We start from the raw sequence: 21273 nt of genomic DNA on the forward strand, positions 1-21273 counted from the left end.
GATATTGCCAACAAAAAGAAGAAAAAAAGAATAACAAATTTTCTAGCTGTCTGAAGATTTTTCAGTAAATCATATTTTACACAGCTTTCCACACAATTCAATGCCTCTTATAAATTTAGTGCTGCCCTAAGGCAAGCATTTTTATTTTTCTTGCTCTGATCCTATAAAAGACTCCTCAGACTTCCTGTCTTCCGGGTACTTTAACCTATAAGTTCTCTGGGGGAAGTCCGGTTGATCATGAAAATTGATTTGAAAAAGTGAATTTTTTTCTATAATTTCTTCTTTTCTTTGTAAAACCGCTTTTGTTGTGTTACTGACAATGTATTCTGACCTTGGAAAAAAAGCAATAAAAAATTATTATTAAAATAAAAAAAAAAATAACCTATAAGTTCTCTGTCTCCTTTACAGTGGCTTGACGCGCTATCTTGTGATGACTGTAGATATCATTTGATTACCCTAATGTGTGGAACTGCTGTCACTGGCTAGCTTTTCATACTTTTTTATGATATCAGTTACTAGACAACAGAAACTGTTAATGTCACTTAAAATGGTACCCGCTACTTGCTTTCCAAGCGTCAGTAGTGTTAGGCATCCATATTACAACAGGTGTCACGATGTCTCAATTTTTGTTCATTTCATTGCACTATTTCCAGAGCCTGTTTGTGGCAGTGTGGTGCCACAGCCCAAAAAGCAATTCAACTGTAAAGTGAAATATTTTACAATAAAGTAATATTGTTTACAGAATGGTAGGCACCTATGTTTTCAGTTAATTTAAATATATGGGCTAGAAGACAAATACGAGAGTCCATGTTCAGGATTGCTCACCTAGAAAAAATAATCTAGCAACCAGGGGTTATTGAAGGGGAAGAAAATAATGACCGAAAGGCTGAAATCTTCAGCTTAGAATCCCAGTGCTAGTGGTGCCACCCCCTTCGCTTCTGTTCCAGCAGTACCATCACTGATTGCACCCCTTAATTTCCAATGTCTGAATAGTTAACTGTGTCTCTAAGAGATTGTTCTCAAGAAGGGCATGGTGCATTGTGTGAGCTACCACTCTCTGCTTATTTTTGGAACATTTTCTCCTCTACACACAACCCTTTTCATTCTAAACATATGACTTTATCCATAAATTTGAAATATATACAGATATGGGGCTTTTTACAAGTTAATTTGCTAACTTCTTATCTTTTACTATTGCTTTTTAGCAACACTTTCACTAACATTTGTTTCTTTTCCCATGCCTTCAACTTTATATAGTGTTTCCAGTTACCTTCTAGAACAGTGCCCTGAAAGTCTAGCGATCATGTTGCTCTGCGAGATGATCTGAGCTCTTAGTTCTGCTAATTTTGTAGCATACATTCTTTCCCACTTTGGGATAATCTATTATACTTGGATCCAGGCATGCACTAAAAGCTAATACTTCATGAAAAATGTGCATTTTGTACTGTTTAACTTTTGATGAGATCCTTGAAGTCTTTTATGATTCTGTCTTGTTCCAAGAAGATTTCTGCTCCTTGTTTTTATATGTGTGTAAAAGGAAGAGGAGCAAAACAAAAATGATAGAAAATGCATGCCATTTTAGAAAGACCTTCAGCTATTCAGTAGATAGCTCACTTTTTCAAGGAACTTTTTTTTTGGGGGGGGGGAGAAATATACTTCTTTTCAGCCATTGACTTTATTGCTCTGATGAATACAAACAAGAATTGGCTAAGCACATTCCAAGCAATTTTGACTTGGAAGTTTGTGATATAAAAAGATCTTTGCAACTTCTGAGTAGAAATTAGGAGCAAATGAATGCAGTGCAAATGTCTTGGCAGTGATTTCTCTAGGAGTTCTGTCTTCTGACTCATTTAATCCCGCTACAGCCACCTTTCTCAGAGCAAAAGCCAGTTAATAGTTTTGTGCAAGGTCCAAGTTACAATTGGCTCAGAGGGATATTTTCTCTGGGGCCTCTGTGTCTGTGAAAAAGCCACACTCTGCGTCAGTTTTTTTTAAAAAAAATCAAGAAGCATCAGGAGGAAACGTCAAAAAGGGCGTAATGCAGAAATTAGCGGGGAAACAGAAAAGGAAAGAGGAAAACAACATATTATGGAGATATAATTTGAAATTTATGAAGAGTAGAATGTAAGCTATGTTAAGAAAATAATAAGAGGACTACAGGAAAAGCCGCTGAGGCAGTTGCCATCTTTGTCATAGTTACCTGATACCTGCCTCATTGACTAATTCGTTCCAGAGAAATGTATCCCATGCTAGTAAAAGAAAGCATTAATATGCTAAGCCTTGCCAGTAAAAACAAGTGGTTACTGCCTGTTCAGCACAGTAACATTTGCTGTGACAGGACTAAGTTCATACCTGGGAACACTCCAGTGCTTTGCTGGCATTGCAGAAGGGAGGCGTTTAACTCCACTGGTCTTTCTTTCTTTCTTTCACATTTAAAATAAGCCTGTTGGTAACCATTTAGATTAAATATGCAATATTCAAAAAGAGACAAATATTGTTTGCAATACCAGTTACAAACATCCACAATGTGTGCCCCCCCTTTTCTTACAGTACATTGTGAATCTCACAGCATACATCTTCTTATGTACAAATGCTTCCTTGAAAAACTAAGGCTAAAACCATTTACTGGTTAATACTCTGACTAAAAATTAAGCAGGCCTCTGAAGTTACTAGCTTATGGTTCATGAGCAGAATCTAACCCAACTCTGGGAGTGGAAAATAGAACTGACCCATGTGTAGGTAATTAACAAAAGATCCTGGGCATCTAGATTAAAAACGCTGGGCTTTGCACACCCTCCAGTGAGAGAGAGCCAACAACAGAGTTAAAAAATACTTTCAGTGTTAACCAGCAGCATAACATGGAACCTAAGTTGTTACAGGTAAAAATGATATAGGCCTCGTGCCATGTTGTGATAATTGTTCAAGATCGCTCACAAAATTCATTTAATTCTGCCTAAAGCAGACGTGACATTAAAGATGAGATTCAATTTAACACATCTATTGTTTTCTTCTTTTAGCAATAATCGCAGCAGGGAGCCCTGAACAAGATGGGGGCCATGATCTATGGGTTAACCCCTCGCCCTGAGCACCAGTCCCTCCCAAAATTGCCCCCCACAAACTGTTGTTTATCTCAGCAGGGAATCTTCCATTGGCACCAATAAAATCCTTTCTCCCAGGATTAACAGTAGCACTGTGGTCCCATGGCCTTTTCAGTGGTTGTTTTCCGTTTGTGGAATGCCCTCCCTAGTGGGGTGTGTCAGCTTCCTTCATTATTAACTTTCAAGGGAATTTACAAAACATTCCTGTTTCCCCAGGCATTGGGTGGCTGGCAGCCATGAGAGTACTGGATGAAATAATGGTTTAAGTTGAAATTGCTTTTAATTGTATTTTTTATAGACTATTTTAACTGCTTTAGTTGTTTTGTGTTTTAATTATGGATGTGTTTGCCACCCTGGGCTCCTTTGGAAGGAAGGTTGGGATATAAATTCAATAAATACACACAGGTCCCACTGTCTAAACACTTGTTATACAAAAAAAAGTCTGTGTGGTATTGTAAACAAATAGCCTTAAACAATCCTTACTTTTTGGGTTTTGCTGGTCCATGACAGCTGTTTCACCAGAAAGCATGGGAGAGATCAGACAAATAAGAGCATTTTTTGCCTGTTGCCTTTTGCAAAGTTTCAGAAGGTTCTCTCCCCGCCCCCCACCCTCATCATTTTGAGCCCAAATACCATAGTCAGGAATGCTTTAGAAATTATCCCATAGGAATCAATGGAAATTGTCGACTTGTTGTGCATCTTACAGTTTACTGAGTATGCATTGTGTTTGGTTAGTGGGATCTGTGTGTAATAATAATGCTGTTGTGTAATTTTGAGATCTGGACTTGGTGCTCTTATGGCAAGCCCGTCATTTAAGGTGAGCAGCTATAAAGGAGGACAGTGTAGCAGGTTCTCCACCTACTAAAATCTTTCTTCCATGGAAGGGTTTCATTTGTTCATTTTAACTTTATCCCTGTAGCAGCAAAGTGCTGAGTCTCACAGGTAGGGATGGGCAAGAAATTCATTTTGATGATAAACTGCCTAATCCACATTCCTTGAACCGATATGCAAAGTGAACTGAACTTGCCCTGCAAAATTTGTACTGAATTTTGTGATGCAGTTCTCCAACCAGTACAAAAATGCAGGTGTGGGGGGAAAATGTGTATTAAAATGCATATAAATGCAGTGAATATAACACCAAGAAATGCATTTTGTATGGAGAACTTGCTTGCAAAATCATGTATATTAGTCAAAACTGCATACAGAGATGTTTATAGTTTAATGAGGAAATATCTAATGTGGAGAACTGAATTTAAAAATGGGAAAATGTGAAACGGAAATTGATAGTTTGGTCTACCCCTACTCATGAGTTAAGTTTCAGGGTAATTTCTGGAGTATACAATAAATATTTTGAGGGTTGTGTACTCTCTGGATGGCAAGAGCAGAGGTCCATGGTATCGTCCACATCCACCTACCCATTATAAATCCCTACCATACTCATTCACCCACTTCCATGTTCATATATCCTTCAGTGGTAACCACATCTGCAGTCTGGAAATAGTCTGATGAAATATGTATGACCACAGCCACATCATTGGGTCACATATAACCAAGCACTCCAGGATTCAGGCACAAGCCTCATTTGATGCTGGAATGAGAAATCTGTATGTAGCTTTGCCTACTCTTTGTTATACAGATATTCTGTTTCTTTCACCGGTGAAATAAAATCACACCAAAATGATGCAGAAGAGAAAGATACAATTTGTGTCTCCTATTACTTCTGTTGATATTGTTTGAAGGGGGTTTCTTTAAACTGATAAGATGTTCTATAACATAATAGACCTTCATTATACATTCTACTAGCATTGGGGCTGCAGTGGCACCTCTGAGGAGACTTGCATGGTATAGTAAGAGGAAGCTTATGTGTCATTTTTGCACTGCAGAAGCCTTTACATTAACTTGGATAATTGTCAACGCAATTGAGGAAAGAGTAGCAAATCGGAATCTAAGACTTCTATATACTTAAGATGCAAAAACTTTGAAAGTGAACGGTATGTGTTTGTGAATGTTGGCTTGTACATAGACATCTTAGTCCCATTGACCTCAGTGGAAAATAAGCTTGCTCTGAAATGACTCAAAGTTGAAAGAAACGTGTTTCCTAAAGAGCTGCCCAGAGAAGCCACTAGAACAAAAATTCTCCCAGCACAAACTATTTCAGGGTTCTTTAACTTTTGTTATTGCTTTGAGCTATGCTTCGGCACATAATTTGGCAGCTGAAATGTTCTTTCAAAACCTTACACGTATGTCTATGTATTTCTCAGTTGGTATGTGATCCATTTTTTTGCTTTAACACTGGATTATCAAGTGTGTTTCAGATACAGAAGTGGATACCCACAAATATTCATCAACAGCTACTTTTGTTTTGTCTGTACTCCTTACTGTTCACACCGTAGTCACACGAACTATTCACATAACCTCATTAACAAAGGCCAAGCACTCATCCCCTGCCATTCATATAACATATTCCTTTAAACCATGTATACCTCAGCAAGCCAAAGGCAGATAACAACACATGTTTAGACAGTAATTTAACAATTTCTAAAAGTCTGACAACAATAAATATATCAAAGCAGCTATAAAATTTCAAAACAGCAGGGAAAATAGATTTTTTAAATACTAACACAAAAAAAAAAATTAGTCATAGCAATTAATACCACCTAAAAAGCCAGTCATTCATGAGCTAAAACCTCCAAAATAAGTTTCTGACCCTCCCACAGAGATGGTGAGGTGGGTCTCCCACATCAAGGAGTTCCAGCCTTTGGGTGTAGCCACTAACAATCCTTTTCCTTGGTGCCAACTAAGTGTATTTCTGTGGATGTTGAGACATGCTGGATAAAACATTCATCTCAGAATCACTGCCTCAAAAGTCCTCCATCTTCACATGCAGTCATTCCTAATAGCAGCTCAAAGCATCTTTTATTAGGTCCTTTGCATTAGCAGTGTAACTATTGCACATTATCACATCATGATACCAAGCAGCCAATGTTTTCAGGAAGCTCATTGCAAAAGAAACAAAAACCTACAACTCCTTCATCCAATAGCTAGACTGTGCCCTGCTCTATTTAACTCACAGGGTTTTCAAATTAGTTTGGGGAAGGAGGGGTTTATGTGTAAAATCACTGTCTGCTGATTTACATGTACTGTACTTTAATTGGGTCACCTCTTTCAAATTTCCATTTATATGATAATTATCCTAAAACACCCATAGACTAGTTTCAGCTTCCTATTTGAGTATCCTTTTGTATGTATGCCTATGAAGACACACATTAACCTTAAAGGAATGCTATCTGAAGTTCCACTAAGCTATAGCCTGGCTTAGCATGATGTGCAAACCATGTTATTGGGACTCCATAAAACTGTGCCTTCACTTCTTCCAGGGCTTTTTTCCATGGGGGACTCACAGGAACTCAGTTCTGGCACCTCTCAGGTGGGCATCATTGTCATTCTAAGAGAACTAGGGAGGTTCTCATGGAAAATTCTGGCGTTCATTGAAAATGCCCTCTTTGTGTGCTACTGTCTGGAAGATGCAGCTCTTAAGCCATACAAATGAGAATATGTTACAGCTGGGTTTTACTAGAATGGTTTGCACTCTCCTTCAGTTGTGTAGCCAGCAGGGAGTTGTCAAGCTACATGTGTTTTCAAACTTCTACCAGTTAAAGCAGAGATCCAAGTACAAAACGCAGCACTCAGGGGTATCATGTGGACCTCGGCAACACTCTGGTGGGCTTGAGGATCTGTAAAGAGGTAAATGGATTACAGAGACACATACATGGAAAATATTCCTCCATGAGAGATATAATCTGGCATTTTTAAATGTTGCTTAACTCTTTTAGGGCATTAATCTGTGACAGAAGAAGTAAGAGGAGAGATTTATTCTCCTGCTTTTTGCAATAAATATCAGTCAGCTGTGCTTTACTGCTGAGCTGTGTGATTTTCATAGGGAAACAGGCACAACTGGAACTGAAGGAACCTTAACATGTCCTTTTCACTGTCAAAGGTATTTAGCTCCTCTCAGCTGGCACACAACAAATCCCCAGCTAGTGGTTATATCTCACTCCTGTCTGAGGTATGCCTGGTTTCAATCTGTGTGTGGTCAGAAATTTAGATTTAAAAAACAACAACTCAACGATTTAACTATTTTTACCCATGGTGTTGTAACTTCAACAATGGATTATTATAATACACTCTAGAGACTCTGAGTATCATTCAGAAAGGCCTCTGTAGAGGTTAATCATTTCCTCCCTCCTAGGATCTACAATGGCTAACAGTTGGTTTTTCAGTGGAAGGCCAGATGTTACTATAACACACTCAGTGACCTCACTGTAGACCTGTCAGCATTACCTCTTTGGAAATTAGATTGCCACTGTTAAAACTGATTGGTATCCCAGTCGCTCTGAATCTTGCCCACTGCTTCAGTTTGTTGCTATCTTTTGGCTTAGCAACTTAGCAGTATTACTTTCTTCACTGAGGATTTCTAAGTAATCATATTGTCAACGAAGAGGAAAACTTTCTGCAAGAACTAAGATAAGAGATTAAAGCCACGCTTATTGCTAGAGCTGAGTCCAAGCTAAGCTTTGCAAGAGTACAATTAGACATTGCGTGGCAGAAAACAGCAAAGAGTTCATTGCACTGGTTTTTACAAAACTGTATTGTTTGTTGCAAGATTTGCTGAAAGCCAAAACTAAAAGTAAAAAAACTCCACATGCACTCACTCACAGTGACTCCTCCCCAGGGAGCAAGGCCTAAGATATGAAGATGAACAAACTGGACAGGGCAACATTCTGAGATTTAAAAAATTGGCCACAGCTTTGATTCCAGATGTGGGTTTGATTTGGCTTAGACATTGGGTGTATATCATCCCTCTCAGCCCCGTAGTGGAGGGCTGACACATGACAGGGTTGAGCCTAGGATTAATGGGTCCTCCATGAGACGCAGGTCTACATGGATGGCCATCCCAAGCTACTGAAGGAAGCTCTGTGGCCCCTCTGTCACATGCCTTGGCTTTTGGACAGACTTCTGACTAGACTCCTCTGATGGGGTCCAGTTATTGCACTGTTCAAAGATGGGGGCGATGCACCACTTTACCCCCCACGTGATGTTAGACTAAAAGGGTACCACCCGTTGCCTTGACTGCCAAAGTTGTGACTATTGCCATGGGGAAGGCAAAACCTGCACGCGGGGCCAATCTGTTTGCAGGCAAATTCCTTCCCAGCTTCGAAAACAGCAACCATTACAGAACCACAGCAAAGGCAATAATAATAATAATAATAATAATAAATCCAGTGCCCTAGGAAGGAAAAGGTTAACATACAAAACCCATAGCATTACTGAATCAGGTGGGAAGAGAGGGATGTTATTTGGCCGACTACAGCCCCTAGGGTTGGGTGCAGCTAGCCTTTATAGGCTGGGGGCGGACTGGAGTGAAGCCTGCTCCCTTCTGGTCTGCTCACCAGCCCCACCCACTCAGCCCAGCCAGAATTCAAATGGACGGGTGGCTTGAAAGTCTGCCAACCCAAGCAGGCAGCCCAGGAATTCCGCAACTGCTGGCTTTGCGCATGTGAAGACTGGTTGCATGCACTGTCTTGCCCCAAAGCTATGGGCTTGTACCTCCTTAGCTGTGCTTCTAAGAGTGGTTTAGTGGTTGAAAAGCTCTCCATGCCAGTGGTAATAACAGAAGCGGGCTGCAGGTCCTTGGTGTGTTAAAAATAAGCAAGGGTGTTCCTATTTTCATTTATGAAATGCTGGTGGGCATGGTTGGTATTGTTGACTAGTTGTGTTCTTAGGCATCACAGTGGTTGTGCTTCTCATGTCTTTTTGACTGTTTGCAAAATAGCTCAGTGGGCTGATGTACATGGAGCACATTGACCAATTCTATAATGCTGAAGAATCTGCACTCCTGTCTTTATACATCCTAAAGTGGAACCATAGACGCATACTTGTTTTTTGTTAGATCACGGTGGACGTGGCCATGCAAGGACATACTAGCTTCGTACCAAAGTGTTCAAAGATTTGTTAGTGTCTTGAGGACATAATTTTGCCATTAAAGCATTATCTCAAAAGGGATTCAGCCTGGATCCTTGTTATGTTAATATACACTATAAAGTAAAAGAAAAACAAAAAATTGTCTTAAATTCAAATTGCCATTCCTGCTCTATCAAATTGCTATCATTTATACTTTTTGTTTAGGCTCAGTAGAATGTTATGTTCTTCCTTCATCATAACACTTGGTAATTTAAAAAGTAAATGGAAATAAATTAGGTGATAAATATTTTTCATTAATAACAGTAGATTTTTTTTAAAGAATCTTATCTTTTTGGTTACACCATAGAACTTGTCTTCAGCAGTGTGTTCATTTGAATCATCCAATTTTTCTGCTGTGTGGACCTCAGACAAAACAGATCAAATTCGCTGTAACATCTGACATATAGATGACAAGATTTGTAATCAAACTGTGGATGTTTCCTTTTTTAAAACATGCACACACCTCTACATATCTTAAAGGAAATTCTGGTTGCTTTTTTTGTCTCCTTTTGCTAAAAAAGAAAAGAAAAGAAAATTCTAAAGGTTTTGTTGAAAGAGTAGGATTGCTTTGTTTCTGATCCCAAGATGAGTGAAAGAAATGTTTGAGAAAGATCACTTTACAGTGAGATTCATACTGAAATGTGATGACTGTGATTCAAGCCAAGCCAAAAATTACAGCTCAGAATTAGAAGGGATAGACATGGCTTGGGAATCCATTTTCCCACATTCCTGAATCTCAATCATCCCAGCTAATGTTTAAAAGAAAATAGAGTGGGAAACAATGAGGTCATTTTGTTTGGCTACAAAAATTGGGGAGCGGGGGTTAGAGAAGAGAAATAAAAACCCAAGAAACAAACTCCCCTAACTATAAAACATAGCACATATCTTTATCAGGGGCAACTGCTCATTTATAGTGAAAACGCCTCAAGAATGATGGCACTTTCATGGCATAATCTAACATTTTTTAAAAAAGCTTCAAAGTGTATGTTTTGTAGTTTGTCACAATAAACCTTCAATAGAAGTCTTGCTGACACCACTATTGCTAATGTTCTTTTTGATTCAACTGAAAACTCGCTTTGCGGAAGCAGTGGTACATAGCAGAAGTTAAATTAAGACCTAGGCAAAGTTGATTTGTATATTTTAAGTGTAAGTCTGCATGCTGATGAGCAGTGTACTGTTTAAATTCTACTTTCTGGATGGTCGTCCTTATTCCTTGTTCACTGATAGCTAAGCAAACATTCAGACATCAAGCAGTGTGGAGAGGATCAAAGAAAATTATGTGACTTATCTGTACACTGAGGATCAAAATATAGCCATTCAAGCTACAAGATTATGGACAGCCTTATTTAAAAGGAATAGGGTCTGTAACAACTCTATATTCTTACTAGCTGAAAGTGCACAGCAATGCTCAGGAATTTTCAGAAACTAAAAACTGCTGAGTCCCCCCACTTGATCCAGGGCCCTGACCAGACCTGGGGAACACCTGACCCAGATCCAGTCCTGAATCAATCATGGGGTGAGACTACTGTTTAATTAGAGCTTTTAAAACCCTATGTGGTCAGGAGGAGGTATGGGAAGGAGGTGCTTCATCTGCTCCCCCCCCCCCTCTTCTCAACTGCACTGCAGAGAGCAGGAAGGTTGAATCCTATGGGGCGTTGCTTCACCAATGTGTTCCCTGCTGGCATACACAGTGGGTTCTGCCCAACGGGGTGTGTGTGCGCACCATCGTACACATGTGATGTCATGTGCACAGCGGGAGGAGGCCCAATGGGCTTAGTAGAATGTTATGTTCTTCCTTCATCATAACGCTTGTTAATTTATATTACACTTCCTGCAATATAAACCATAATCCACTGCAGCAGTCATGGGTTCCACATGAGGCATGTAGAAGTGTTTCAGCAGAAGCGTCTCGATTAAAGTGGAAATGTTTAACTAAATGTATAAGGTGTGAAAACTGTGACCCAAACCCAACTACATTTTTAAAAGAAATTGCTTTACACACACACACACACACACACAGAGAGAGAGAGAGAGAGAGAGAGAGAGAGAGAGAGAGAGAAAAGAAAAGAAAATTAATTCCTATCCTTGATATAAGCCGGAAAGCTTATAAGATTTATGGTGGGAATGAGCTACAACAGCTGCATTTTCCTTGACTGAGTTTCTGAACACCGTTTGTATTACGATTCCTGGTTTTGTGTCCATCCTATTCTAAGCTCCTTAAAACAGAACAGGGAGGGAGAAATATTGATATTCTCTTGGGGGAAGCCAATGATCTGTCTCAATGATAAACACCATTTTGAAACATAAGACGGTCAGCATATACTAAAGTAGGAGTCGGATTTTATTGCAGTGACTATGCGTTATTCCAGAATGTTCTTTGCCACTAAAAGTTAATGCTATCCCCAAATAAAATGTTAAAAACCTTTGAAAATACATTTGTTTTATCTATCTCTCTCCCGCTCTCCCCACTACCCCGACAAGCATTTGAAACCTACCATGAAGAAATACTGACAGTAGAATGAGGATGTTTTTGTTCTTGATAAAGGTGCTCTTAGAAGTTGAAGTTGTTTTCTTTGAAAACTGTTCAGAAGCTCAGAACAGAATAATGTTAAAGGCAGAACATATTTCTTTTTTTTTAATACACACACACACACACACACACACACACACACACACACACTTGGCCTAAATGTATTTCCAAAATAAGTAGTTTCTAATCCAGCTGGGATAATGTGGTCATAAAAAGGATGTCCAAATCCACCAATTTATATTGGTTTGGTTTGGCATGACTTTCAAAGTATTTAAAGAAGAAAGTCTATGGCATGTGTGTACTGTAATTGGTGTATAGTACTCTCAACATTTTCCTCAGTCTGCCATATTGTGGAGTGTCCAAATAAAACGCTAATTGGCTGTACTTTCACTCATGTCTTCAAGATTGCTCTTCAAGATACACTATCCTTCAGATTAGTATAGTTTCTCATATTCAATTTATTAACAGTACCAAAGGTTTTATGGAGAGCTGCTAATTTTAGACTTTCATTAACCCTTAGCCATACTGAATGTCTCCAGATGCATTCATTTAACCACATTGTCTAGAGTAGATCCAGTCAAATTAGTTAGACCACTCTGCAGTCAATAATCTGAGGAGTTTAGTTTTGGGCCATGTATGTACTGTAAATGAAATCTCTTCCCTCCCCAAAGCAAATTGCCACTTTATAATTTAAGTGAAATTAAAGAATGCATTGGCACAGCGCTGAGCTTTACCGAGGTTAAAGTTAAAGAAGTTCCCTGTTTAACTAGGACTGGAACCAAGTGAAAAGTTGGCTGATGAGTTTTGATTTAGAACCTGGTTAGCATTCAACATAGTTAAAGTCAGTGCTTACTGGTGTATCCCCTGACTGATCATAGTTCAACTGAGGAAGTTTCCTCTGGGAAGAGATTGTAGGGAAGGATCACATGATCATTTGCCTGCTCCTGATTTCTTAATGTACCTAAGAGATACAGGAGTATTGTTTCTGTAAAGCCCTTAAAGTTTGCCATAAGTTGTACAGCAAAATCCCAGCGCAGAGCTGCAACTGTGCTGGAATCTGTACAAAGAGCTTCTCTAACTCCATCATTCAGTGGAGATGAAATTCCACACATGATTGGGGGGTTTTCTCATTTTGCCCAAAGTTGTTGAGTGCTTTTTTTGCAAAACCCCCCCCCCCAATTTTTTTTGAGCTATTTTTATGGAAATCTGCCAAAAGCTAGACTTCCAACATGGGATTATGGGATTTTCCTGGACATTTCAGTGATTCCTGCCTGGACACTGTTTCCAACTGCTGTATTCTGGATGTATGGCAGCCGTTTTTACATGTAAATAGCTCCCAAACCGGCTTTTTAAAAAAGTTATTTTGTCCATAAAGCTCAACAGCTTTTCTGTCCGGATTTCCAATGTTTGAAATATGGCAACCCTAATACAAGGAGCTTCTCTTCTGTTTATTTGAATGTGGAAGTTTTCATAGAAACGGAATGGGAGCTATGTGTATATCAGTAATCCACTCACCTTCAGGCAAATACTGATTTAGACCGGGGGGGGGGACTTTTCACCTTGAAAGGCAAATAAAACAGAACAAGAACTTTGTGTGGCTCTGTTTCATCAACAGAATGTTTATCAAATAGTTCACTGAAGTAAAATTTTCTCTATAGTTTAGGACATTTATATTTTCTTGACAGACATCTTAAGTATAATACTCGCACAAGCCAATATGAAATATGTTTTCCTTTTTCAGGTCTGGATGTTGATGGAATATACAGAGTCAGCGGCAATCTGGCAATGATACAGAAGTTGCGATTTGTTGTCAATCATGGTAAGTGATTCTTTCACCCTGGTAATGTTTTGTTTAGTACTTATCTGTCTGAAATGACAATACAATGGATTTTAGAAGCCGTGGTACATTAGTGGCAAAAAATGAAGAGTGGCATTTTGCAGAAGAGAAGTGTACAGAGATACTGCAAACAACCAAAATATAGATTGGAAGAGAGAAGGGGAAGAGCAACAGTCATGCTGTAAAAGAAAATAAGCCAGTAAAAGAATTGGGGGTGGGGGGAAAGAGAGACAACAAAAGGAGTGAGGAATTAAAATGCGACACTAAATTTATGCTAAAAAATTATGCTAAAATATTAGACATAAAAAAGAGAAGGCCTACAAGTCTAAAGAGATATGGAATAAGAAAATGAAATAGAAGAAAAACAAAGACACTTGGGAATGATGCCACAGGAAGGGAAAGAGTAATAGTAAAAAATGTGCATTGATTCGCATTAACAATTTAATGATTCTCTGCAATACTACAAAAATAAGTCTAAAATTATGCAATAGGTACAAAAGCCAACATTAGATTACCCAGAAAGGTGCATTATTTGACTCATGAGAGCAGCAAATAAACAGACTGTACAATGGTGATGGGATAAAATCAGGCTAAATCCTTATTGACAGCAGCAGGCAAGGGTTGGCATGGCGCTGTGGCCAAGATCACTTCAGCATTCCACAAACTCCATGTCGATGGAATGGGTCTGCCGTGTTTGGACTGCCCCAAATCCGTTCTGTTGGGGTCATCCATTGTTGAACCTTGCCTGGTGGCAAGCCAAACAAACAAACTCTTACTGGGCAACCAGGGTGCAGATACCTGCTAGGCAGGTACCCCAACACCAAGCTTGGGGGTGCCATGATCAGTCTTCCCCTCAGGCCCCTTATGTGGGCTCCCCATACTATGTTGACCCTGCCCAATGCCATTTCCGCCCTCAAAAAACAACCTTATTCCGTCTAACAAAGGAAGGCCATAATTTCACTGAGGGAACGGTGGAGAAAACCCAACCAAGTGCCAATCAGGTTGAGAGAAAAAAATATCCTGGCTGTGTCAACCACGGACACAAAACTGCTCAGGGAAGGTTCTAACCCGAGGGTGGGTAGGAAGCTCTCCAGGCGGAATGGCCCTGAGCTCCAGGGGAAGCAGACTTATACTGGTTTTCCCCACCCCCTTGCAAGGGCTCATGGGACAGCTCTTTCCCATGAGCCCATCACACAGACAAGATACTGGGCAAACCCTTGCCCAGTACTTTGCTGCATTCTATGGACCCCAGCACCACTGGGAAAAGGCGTATTGGCATGGAGCAAGACAAATGAACAAACCCACCCAAAAGTTTTAATGCTGTTGATGTGTTGTATTCCTTCCAGATTGTCATATATTCCAGATTGTTATATAAAATGTGTGTACGTATTAGAAATGTGTTAATACTGAGGTTCTGAAAAATGTCCATGGTCATTTCACCTTTAAAAAGAGAGCATATTGAGCTATAAAGCTGTAATAGTTCAGGACCCCAATATCTTCTGGAACTCCTCTCCCAATATGAATCCGTCCAGACTTAGATCTTCTGAGGCTCTTATCCAGGAACCCCCTCTGAGGAAGGCTTGTAGGGTGATGACAAGAGAGAGGGCCTTTTCAGTTGTGACTTCCCATCTGTGGCATAATCTCTGCAGTGAGGTCCACCTGGCAACTATGCTGACATCTTTTTGGTGCCAGGTAAACAGTTCCTTTTTTCCAAGGCTTCTGATGGCCTTAGTAAATGAGGAGTGTTGACTACTGGGACATTTGTTCTTCTAGGCATTTGTAATCACATATAACATTTTATATTCCTGAAACTGTTTTTGTTTTTAACTTAACATTTACTTTTATATGCAAAATATTGTAGAAGAATCTTATATTATTATTGATTGTTGCTATTTTCTTTCTGGTATTTTAGTTAGGTGTTCTGTGTTCTTTCTTGCTCTGTGACTTGTCCTAATTTTGAGATTGATATACATATGGCACATTTATTTCTAAAGAATAGCCTCAGATTATGAATACAACCATAAGACATTTAAAATTAGCGGGGGGAAATCCCAGAAAGGATCAAATTCTTCCCCAATGTAACTCCATTGAAGTCTCCTCAAAACATTTCTGTGAACTTGTCATCAAATGTATGCAAAGGATTTCATCACTTTGAGTTTGATTGAATTACACCAGGGATGAACTAAGTCCTACATCTCTGTATGAAACTGAATTGCCAAATCCATCCCAAGCCACCAAGTCAGTAAAGTCATTCAACTTAAAAATAAAAAGTCAAAGCTCTTATTTCACCATGCAAGCTCTAGACAGACTGCACTTCTTCCTGTTCCCAGAAGTACTGTCTCAGATGTTCATTCTCTGCTCTCATTTCTGCTTTAAAGAACTGTGGAAGAGACCAAGCTGCTTGATCAGTCATCCATTGATGTACACTTGCCATCACCTTCTTTCCTCATGCAAGTCCGACAATATGGTGTACAACTAACTAATTTTCAGGGTGGCTTGCAAATACGGCCTTTTGGACCTGTGTTGGTGTTATTGCGTAGGACGTACGTTGGTGTCCCTGGCAGATAGCCATGAACAAGAGTGTGATGCAGCAGGTCAAAAATTTGCTGCGACATGAGAAAATGAGAGGTGGCACTTGTGATCTTTCCAAGGTGAGGACCCGCTAGAGTTGTTCAAAAAGAACAGCTGTCAGAGGAGACAATCCCCAATAAACCAAGTCTCTTGTTTCCTAATCTATGCAGAGAATGTGAATCAATAACTCTATATGCTTTATTTATATACAGTGGTACCTCGGGTTACATATGCTTCAGGTTACATACGCTTCAGGTTACAGACTCTGCTAACCCAGAAATATTACCTTGGGTTAAGAACTTTGCTTCAGGATGAGAACAGAAATCATGCAGCAGCGGCGCAGCAGCAGCAGGAGGCCCCATTAGCTAAAGTGGTGCTTCAAGTTAAGAACAGTTTCAGGTTAAGAACGGACCTCTGGAACAAATTAAGTTCTTAACCCAAGGTACCACAGTACTGAGGCTTACAAATGCGACAAGCAAATGATTTTAGAAAAAAAAGACACTAACTTTACAGTTTGAGTAGTTAGCCGTACGAACAAATAAGAAATAAACAGAGATAAATACATCCGGTTGTACCTATATGCAGTAGATTTGAGGAAGTCTTCCGGAAAAACAGATTACTGCAGCGGGTTTCTCAGCTTGTCGAAGGCAAAGCCAAATCTGTACTTGAGGCAACTCAAGTCAAATTGGGGGCCCACCGTCCCAAGTGCCTTGTGGCACCTCCGTGATTTGGACACCATGAAGTGCTGCAGAAAAATGTGAGCAAAAGGTAAACAAATGTTTCGAAACCTACCATAAAAAGAGAATGCCATCTTAGCCATCATCGCAGCTAAGATGAGGAATCATGATGAGAAATAGGTGAGGGAAGAGTGGGAATACTTTGGAGAATATTTAAAGAGGTACAAAAACCAGATAAATTTCCAAGTAGGGATAGCTATGTGAGCAGCAGTAAATAACACTTCGGACATGGTATAGAATCAAAATGGGTGGTATAGATGGATATGCAGCATAACTGGGACCAAGGTGTAGAAAACCATGGAGGGGTAGATAGGGAAGTCTGGAGAAATGAGACGAATGAAGCGAATTGAAAGATGTATGTATTAAATTTTGGAAAATGCACAAATAAAGTATTTTAAAAAGAGAGTGGGAAAATTCCAGTTGAAGGGGTGACACAACAAACACCAGGGGTGGAGAGATGGAATAAAGAGAGCTCAGTTTTGATGGTCAAAAAAAGCTTGTAACTAAAGGGAAAGCCTTGCCCTACACATTCCAATCCCAGGTTTTGGACAAGGTGCGTTGACAGAAATATAATAACCCCTTTCCCACCTCCGCACCTAAATCTTCTCTGGCAGAATTGGGGGGACACCTAGGTTTAGCCGGTGCATGGGTGAGAGTCTCATTGCACAAGCGGAGATCGTTCTGCAAGCATACACCCCACGTAGTGCTACATAGTGCTAAACCTCTTATTTTTTACCTTCATTTTCTTGCCAAAAATCTATTAATGCCTCAAATTTATATCTGTTCTGATAAATTATCAAAAGAATCGTCAAACAACATGCAGAAGCTACAGCCCCGTATTACTGTATTATGTTTCATACACTAGCAATGCTAGCTTAGTTTTGCCAAACTTCTGGTTCTGAGCTAGGCCTATGGAAAAGGCATGAAGAACCTGCTAATGTTGGTAGGTTTTTCTGTTGTAGCTGTAGCTCAGAAGCTTGATGTGCACATGACATCAAAAGTAGAGCACATGGCTTATTACCTCTTGTGCAAAACTAAGAGCCTCTGCAAAGGTGGGTTCATGGTGGCTACTGACAATGATGAGATGCACGTATTATTATTATTAATACTGCTTTTTCATTTTTAAAATAATTTTATTTGATCTGGCGATTCCCCCCCCCCCCATTATACTTAAGAAGGGAAACTTCTGATTTTTAAAATATTTTTATATTTATTTTGTATATAACTTTTTTTCTGGCATAATTTTGTTGCTTCTGTTAATATTATTCAGCAATAAGCATTAGCCAACCCTGCATGAAAAAATCCATTTAAAATGCCCCAAATTGAACAGACTATCAATCCTTGCATGAGCAAAGTACTTGATTGTTCATTTCTACACTGCCATTTGGCCACGTATGATTCTTTCATTGAAACCCCTGCTCTGTGAAGTGCAAAACAGACATAAATTTAGACCGTCTTTATTTCATTGCAACTGGAATCTTGAACCACAAAACATTGCAGGAAAGCTTGAGAATGTCAAGCGTACTGTAAGGTTTTTTTTGTGGGTTTTTTTTTAAGAGAAAGAGAGAATGAGCCTCAGACCTAAGCATTATCAGTATCCCCTATCTTTATGTTGTGAACATAATCAGTATGATCAGAAAATGAATAAAAGGCAACCGGGGAATGATGAGGGGAGGAGAAAAAGGACAAAAATCTTACAATTGTTCATCTTTATTGTTAAACATTTTAGAAAGTGTCTTGTGGTATTATTTTTTATATATATAAAAAAGCACATTGCATCACTTCCCCACACTTTTTTACTCGATCTTTTATTACCAGTTCTTAAGGCTTTTGTCAGCAACGACAACAGAAGCACTGCCGTACTGTATACATTTTATCCCTGTGTGTGAGAGAGTGAGTGTGTGTGTGTGTGTTTGTGTGTTTGTACAGAAGGTCATTGGTATTGCACTTCCTCTTTCAGGTGACAAGATTATCTTTTATCAATGATTTATTTTTCCTATTAAAAGCTGAAAAGATCTTGATCATAAGAGGCCTGTATTATAACATCTTTCAATATGGTACACAGTTCCCAGCTCAAAACTTTGTCTGTTACATTGATTCATGTAACACAAAGTCATGAGGGCTCTTGGAGACAGTAATACGCTTTTGTTTTTTACCTCTCTCTTTGAAAGATATTGCAAAACAAAATGAACATTAATGCTAGTGTGATGTCACTGTTTCCTCAACAGTGGGATTTAAGTACATTAGAGTAAAGATTCCATACTACTGGCAACATTATTATCAGGGAACCTTTTGGCTATCCACTATTATACATGGGAAACTGGAAGAGTTTGGAGGGGAGCTGCAATTTCTGTAAGTGAACAGTGATATCCTTGTAAGTTGAGGAGAGTTGGAGTCTGGCAACATCCTGAAAGCCACAAGCTGGGCACCCCTATTTCACTGATTTCCGCCATTGTAATGATTTGTTGTGAACTTTCTGTAAGCCGTCATTATGATGACATCATCTCCTCGTACTTCAGTTTAGGTTTCCAATCCAGAGCCCAAGTTAACTTTACAGATTTCTAATGGATGTGCGGCAAATGTATCCACTTACTCCAGATTCTAAATAATTCCTAGACCTATTAATTCTGGAACAACATACATACGAATTTCTAGGGAACTTTGGAAAGATTGCTTCACATACTACTTAGGGGTGCCTAAACATTTTCAACCCAGGGGCCATATTGACCATCCTCTGTCCCTCCAAGGGCACATGCCATTGGTGGGATTCTCAGTGTGTAAGTACGTGCACACAAGCTACACATGCAGACAACACATATACTCAACACATGTACACATTTACCACAAATACAGCACACACACTCACTAGATATGGAGAAGTGAGGTTACAGGGAACCAGGCAGAGGGCCTTACCGGTAGTGGCGTCTGCCCTGTGGAACAGCCTCCCATCAGATGTCAAGGACATAAACAACTGTATGACATCTGAAGGCAGCCCTGTTTAGGGAAGTTTTTAACGACTGGTGTTTTAATGTATTTTTAACCTTCTGTTGGAATCTGCCCAGAGTGGCTGGGGAAACCCAGCCAGATGGGCTGGGTAGAAATAATAATAATAATAATAATAATAATAATAATAATAATAATAATAATAATAATAATAAACCAATAATTTATTATTATATTCAACTGGTTTATTATTATATTATTATTCAACTGCACTAAATTTACAGGGGGTGGGGAAATATAAAGTATTATGGATTTGTCATACCCAGTTGGAGCACCTGAAATTTGTCCTAATGTGTATAGTTATCACAAACCATAGAAATATCAATATCACTGTTTACTGCATTGTTCAATAAGTGTCAATTCATGCATAAAATGAGGTAGATCTTAATTGTCTCATATCAAGCTCTTTGTTTACAAAATGTTTGGCATTTGCAGAGTAGCTTGACCTTTGAATGTCCTTATTTGCATGTTAACTGTAAAATACAACACACCACCCATAGGTCAATTACTGCGTTTTTAGTATCTATATGCACCTTTTGAGGGAAAATTAATATTTCGTACCTGCATCACACGCAAAGTCTCTGCTACCTGAAAAAGAAAAATATTGTTATTAGAATTGGGAGACTGTAACACAGCCTTAAAGTATGGCAGATTTTTATAAAGTAAACAGTCATCTGGCATTAATAGGAGTTGATTTTATTTGCCACAATAATAAGTGATAAAATAAAACGGCTCTTGAGTGAGTCCTACATCTAATTCAACATTCAAACACAAGTTCCAACATTAAAAAATTACATGTGAACTACAAATATGTTGGCCAGTTGAGAATATTTATTAACTAAATAATTTAATAATAAAGAAAATGACTACTTGATTAATTGTTACAAAGTAAAAATTACAATAAAACTGTCTTGATCCATGCTTTGCAGAAGTACCATTACTGTCTGTGCAGTTGTTTAACAAGGATTTAATTGGAAAGATAAGTGAATGCACATTTAAAAGTATTGTTAATTTGCTTTATAATCACCCCATCCTTCACAGTATTGACAGCACCAGGCACAAACCCCTCTCTCTTTTACAAGTATTATTTTCCATATGTGCACAATAAATTCTAGCTCTGTAATTGGAAATTTTATGGATTCTAGCATACCTTCAGCGTTGGATTTATAAGTGTTGCATCCCCTTTCTAAAGGTAATGCACTAGTGGCATTATTAGTCACTATTAGTAGTCGCAAAGAGCTGTGATCCTGTGCCCAATTATGAACATTTAAGGACCACTGATTGCACTGGGGCCTTCGCTTGCATATAAATATGAAGAGGATTCATCCATGTTGTACTGTCTGAAGCTACCCCATATGTATTGGCACACATTATGTCATCCCCTTGTGGTATAACACTGTGGTAAATAGTAGTCTCATTTATCCTAAGATCTGATTAGCTGGCTGTTTTTGCATATCCCCCAGGCCAATGAGATAA

At 39.0% G+C, this 21273-nt stretch overlaps 1 protein-coding gene across 1 annotated transcript in view; it reads left to right on the top strand.

Annotated features, from left to right (window-relative positions):
• Positions 1-21273, top strand: part of ARHGAP15 (Rho GTPase activating protein 15) — a 379241-nt gene that overhangs the window by 239554 nt on the left and 118414 nt on the right. The window contains exon 11 of the mRNA XM_081168151.1: positions 13391-13468. Coding sequence (XP_081024277.1) covers positions 13391-13468 — 78 coding nt within the window. The remainder of the gene's footprint in view (positions 1-13390; positions 13469-21273) is intronic.

Source organism: Podarcis bocagei (assembly GCF_964188305.1).
Source record: "Podarcis bocagei genome assembly, chromosome: 1".
Taxonomy (NCBI): domain Eukaryota; kingdom Metazoa; phylum Chordata; class Lepidosauria; order Squamata; family Lacertidae; genus Podarcis; species Podarcis bocagei.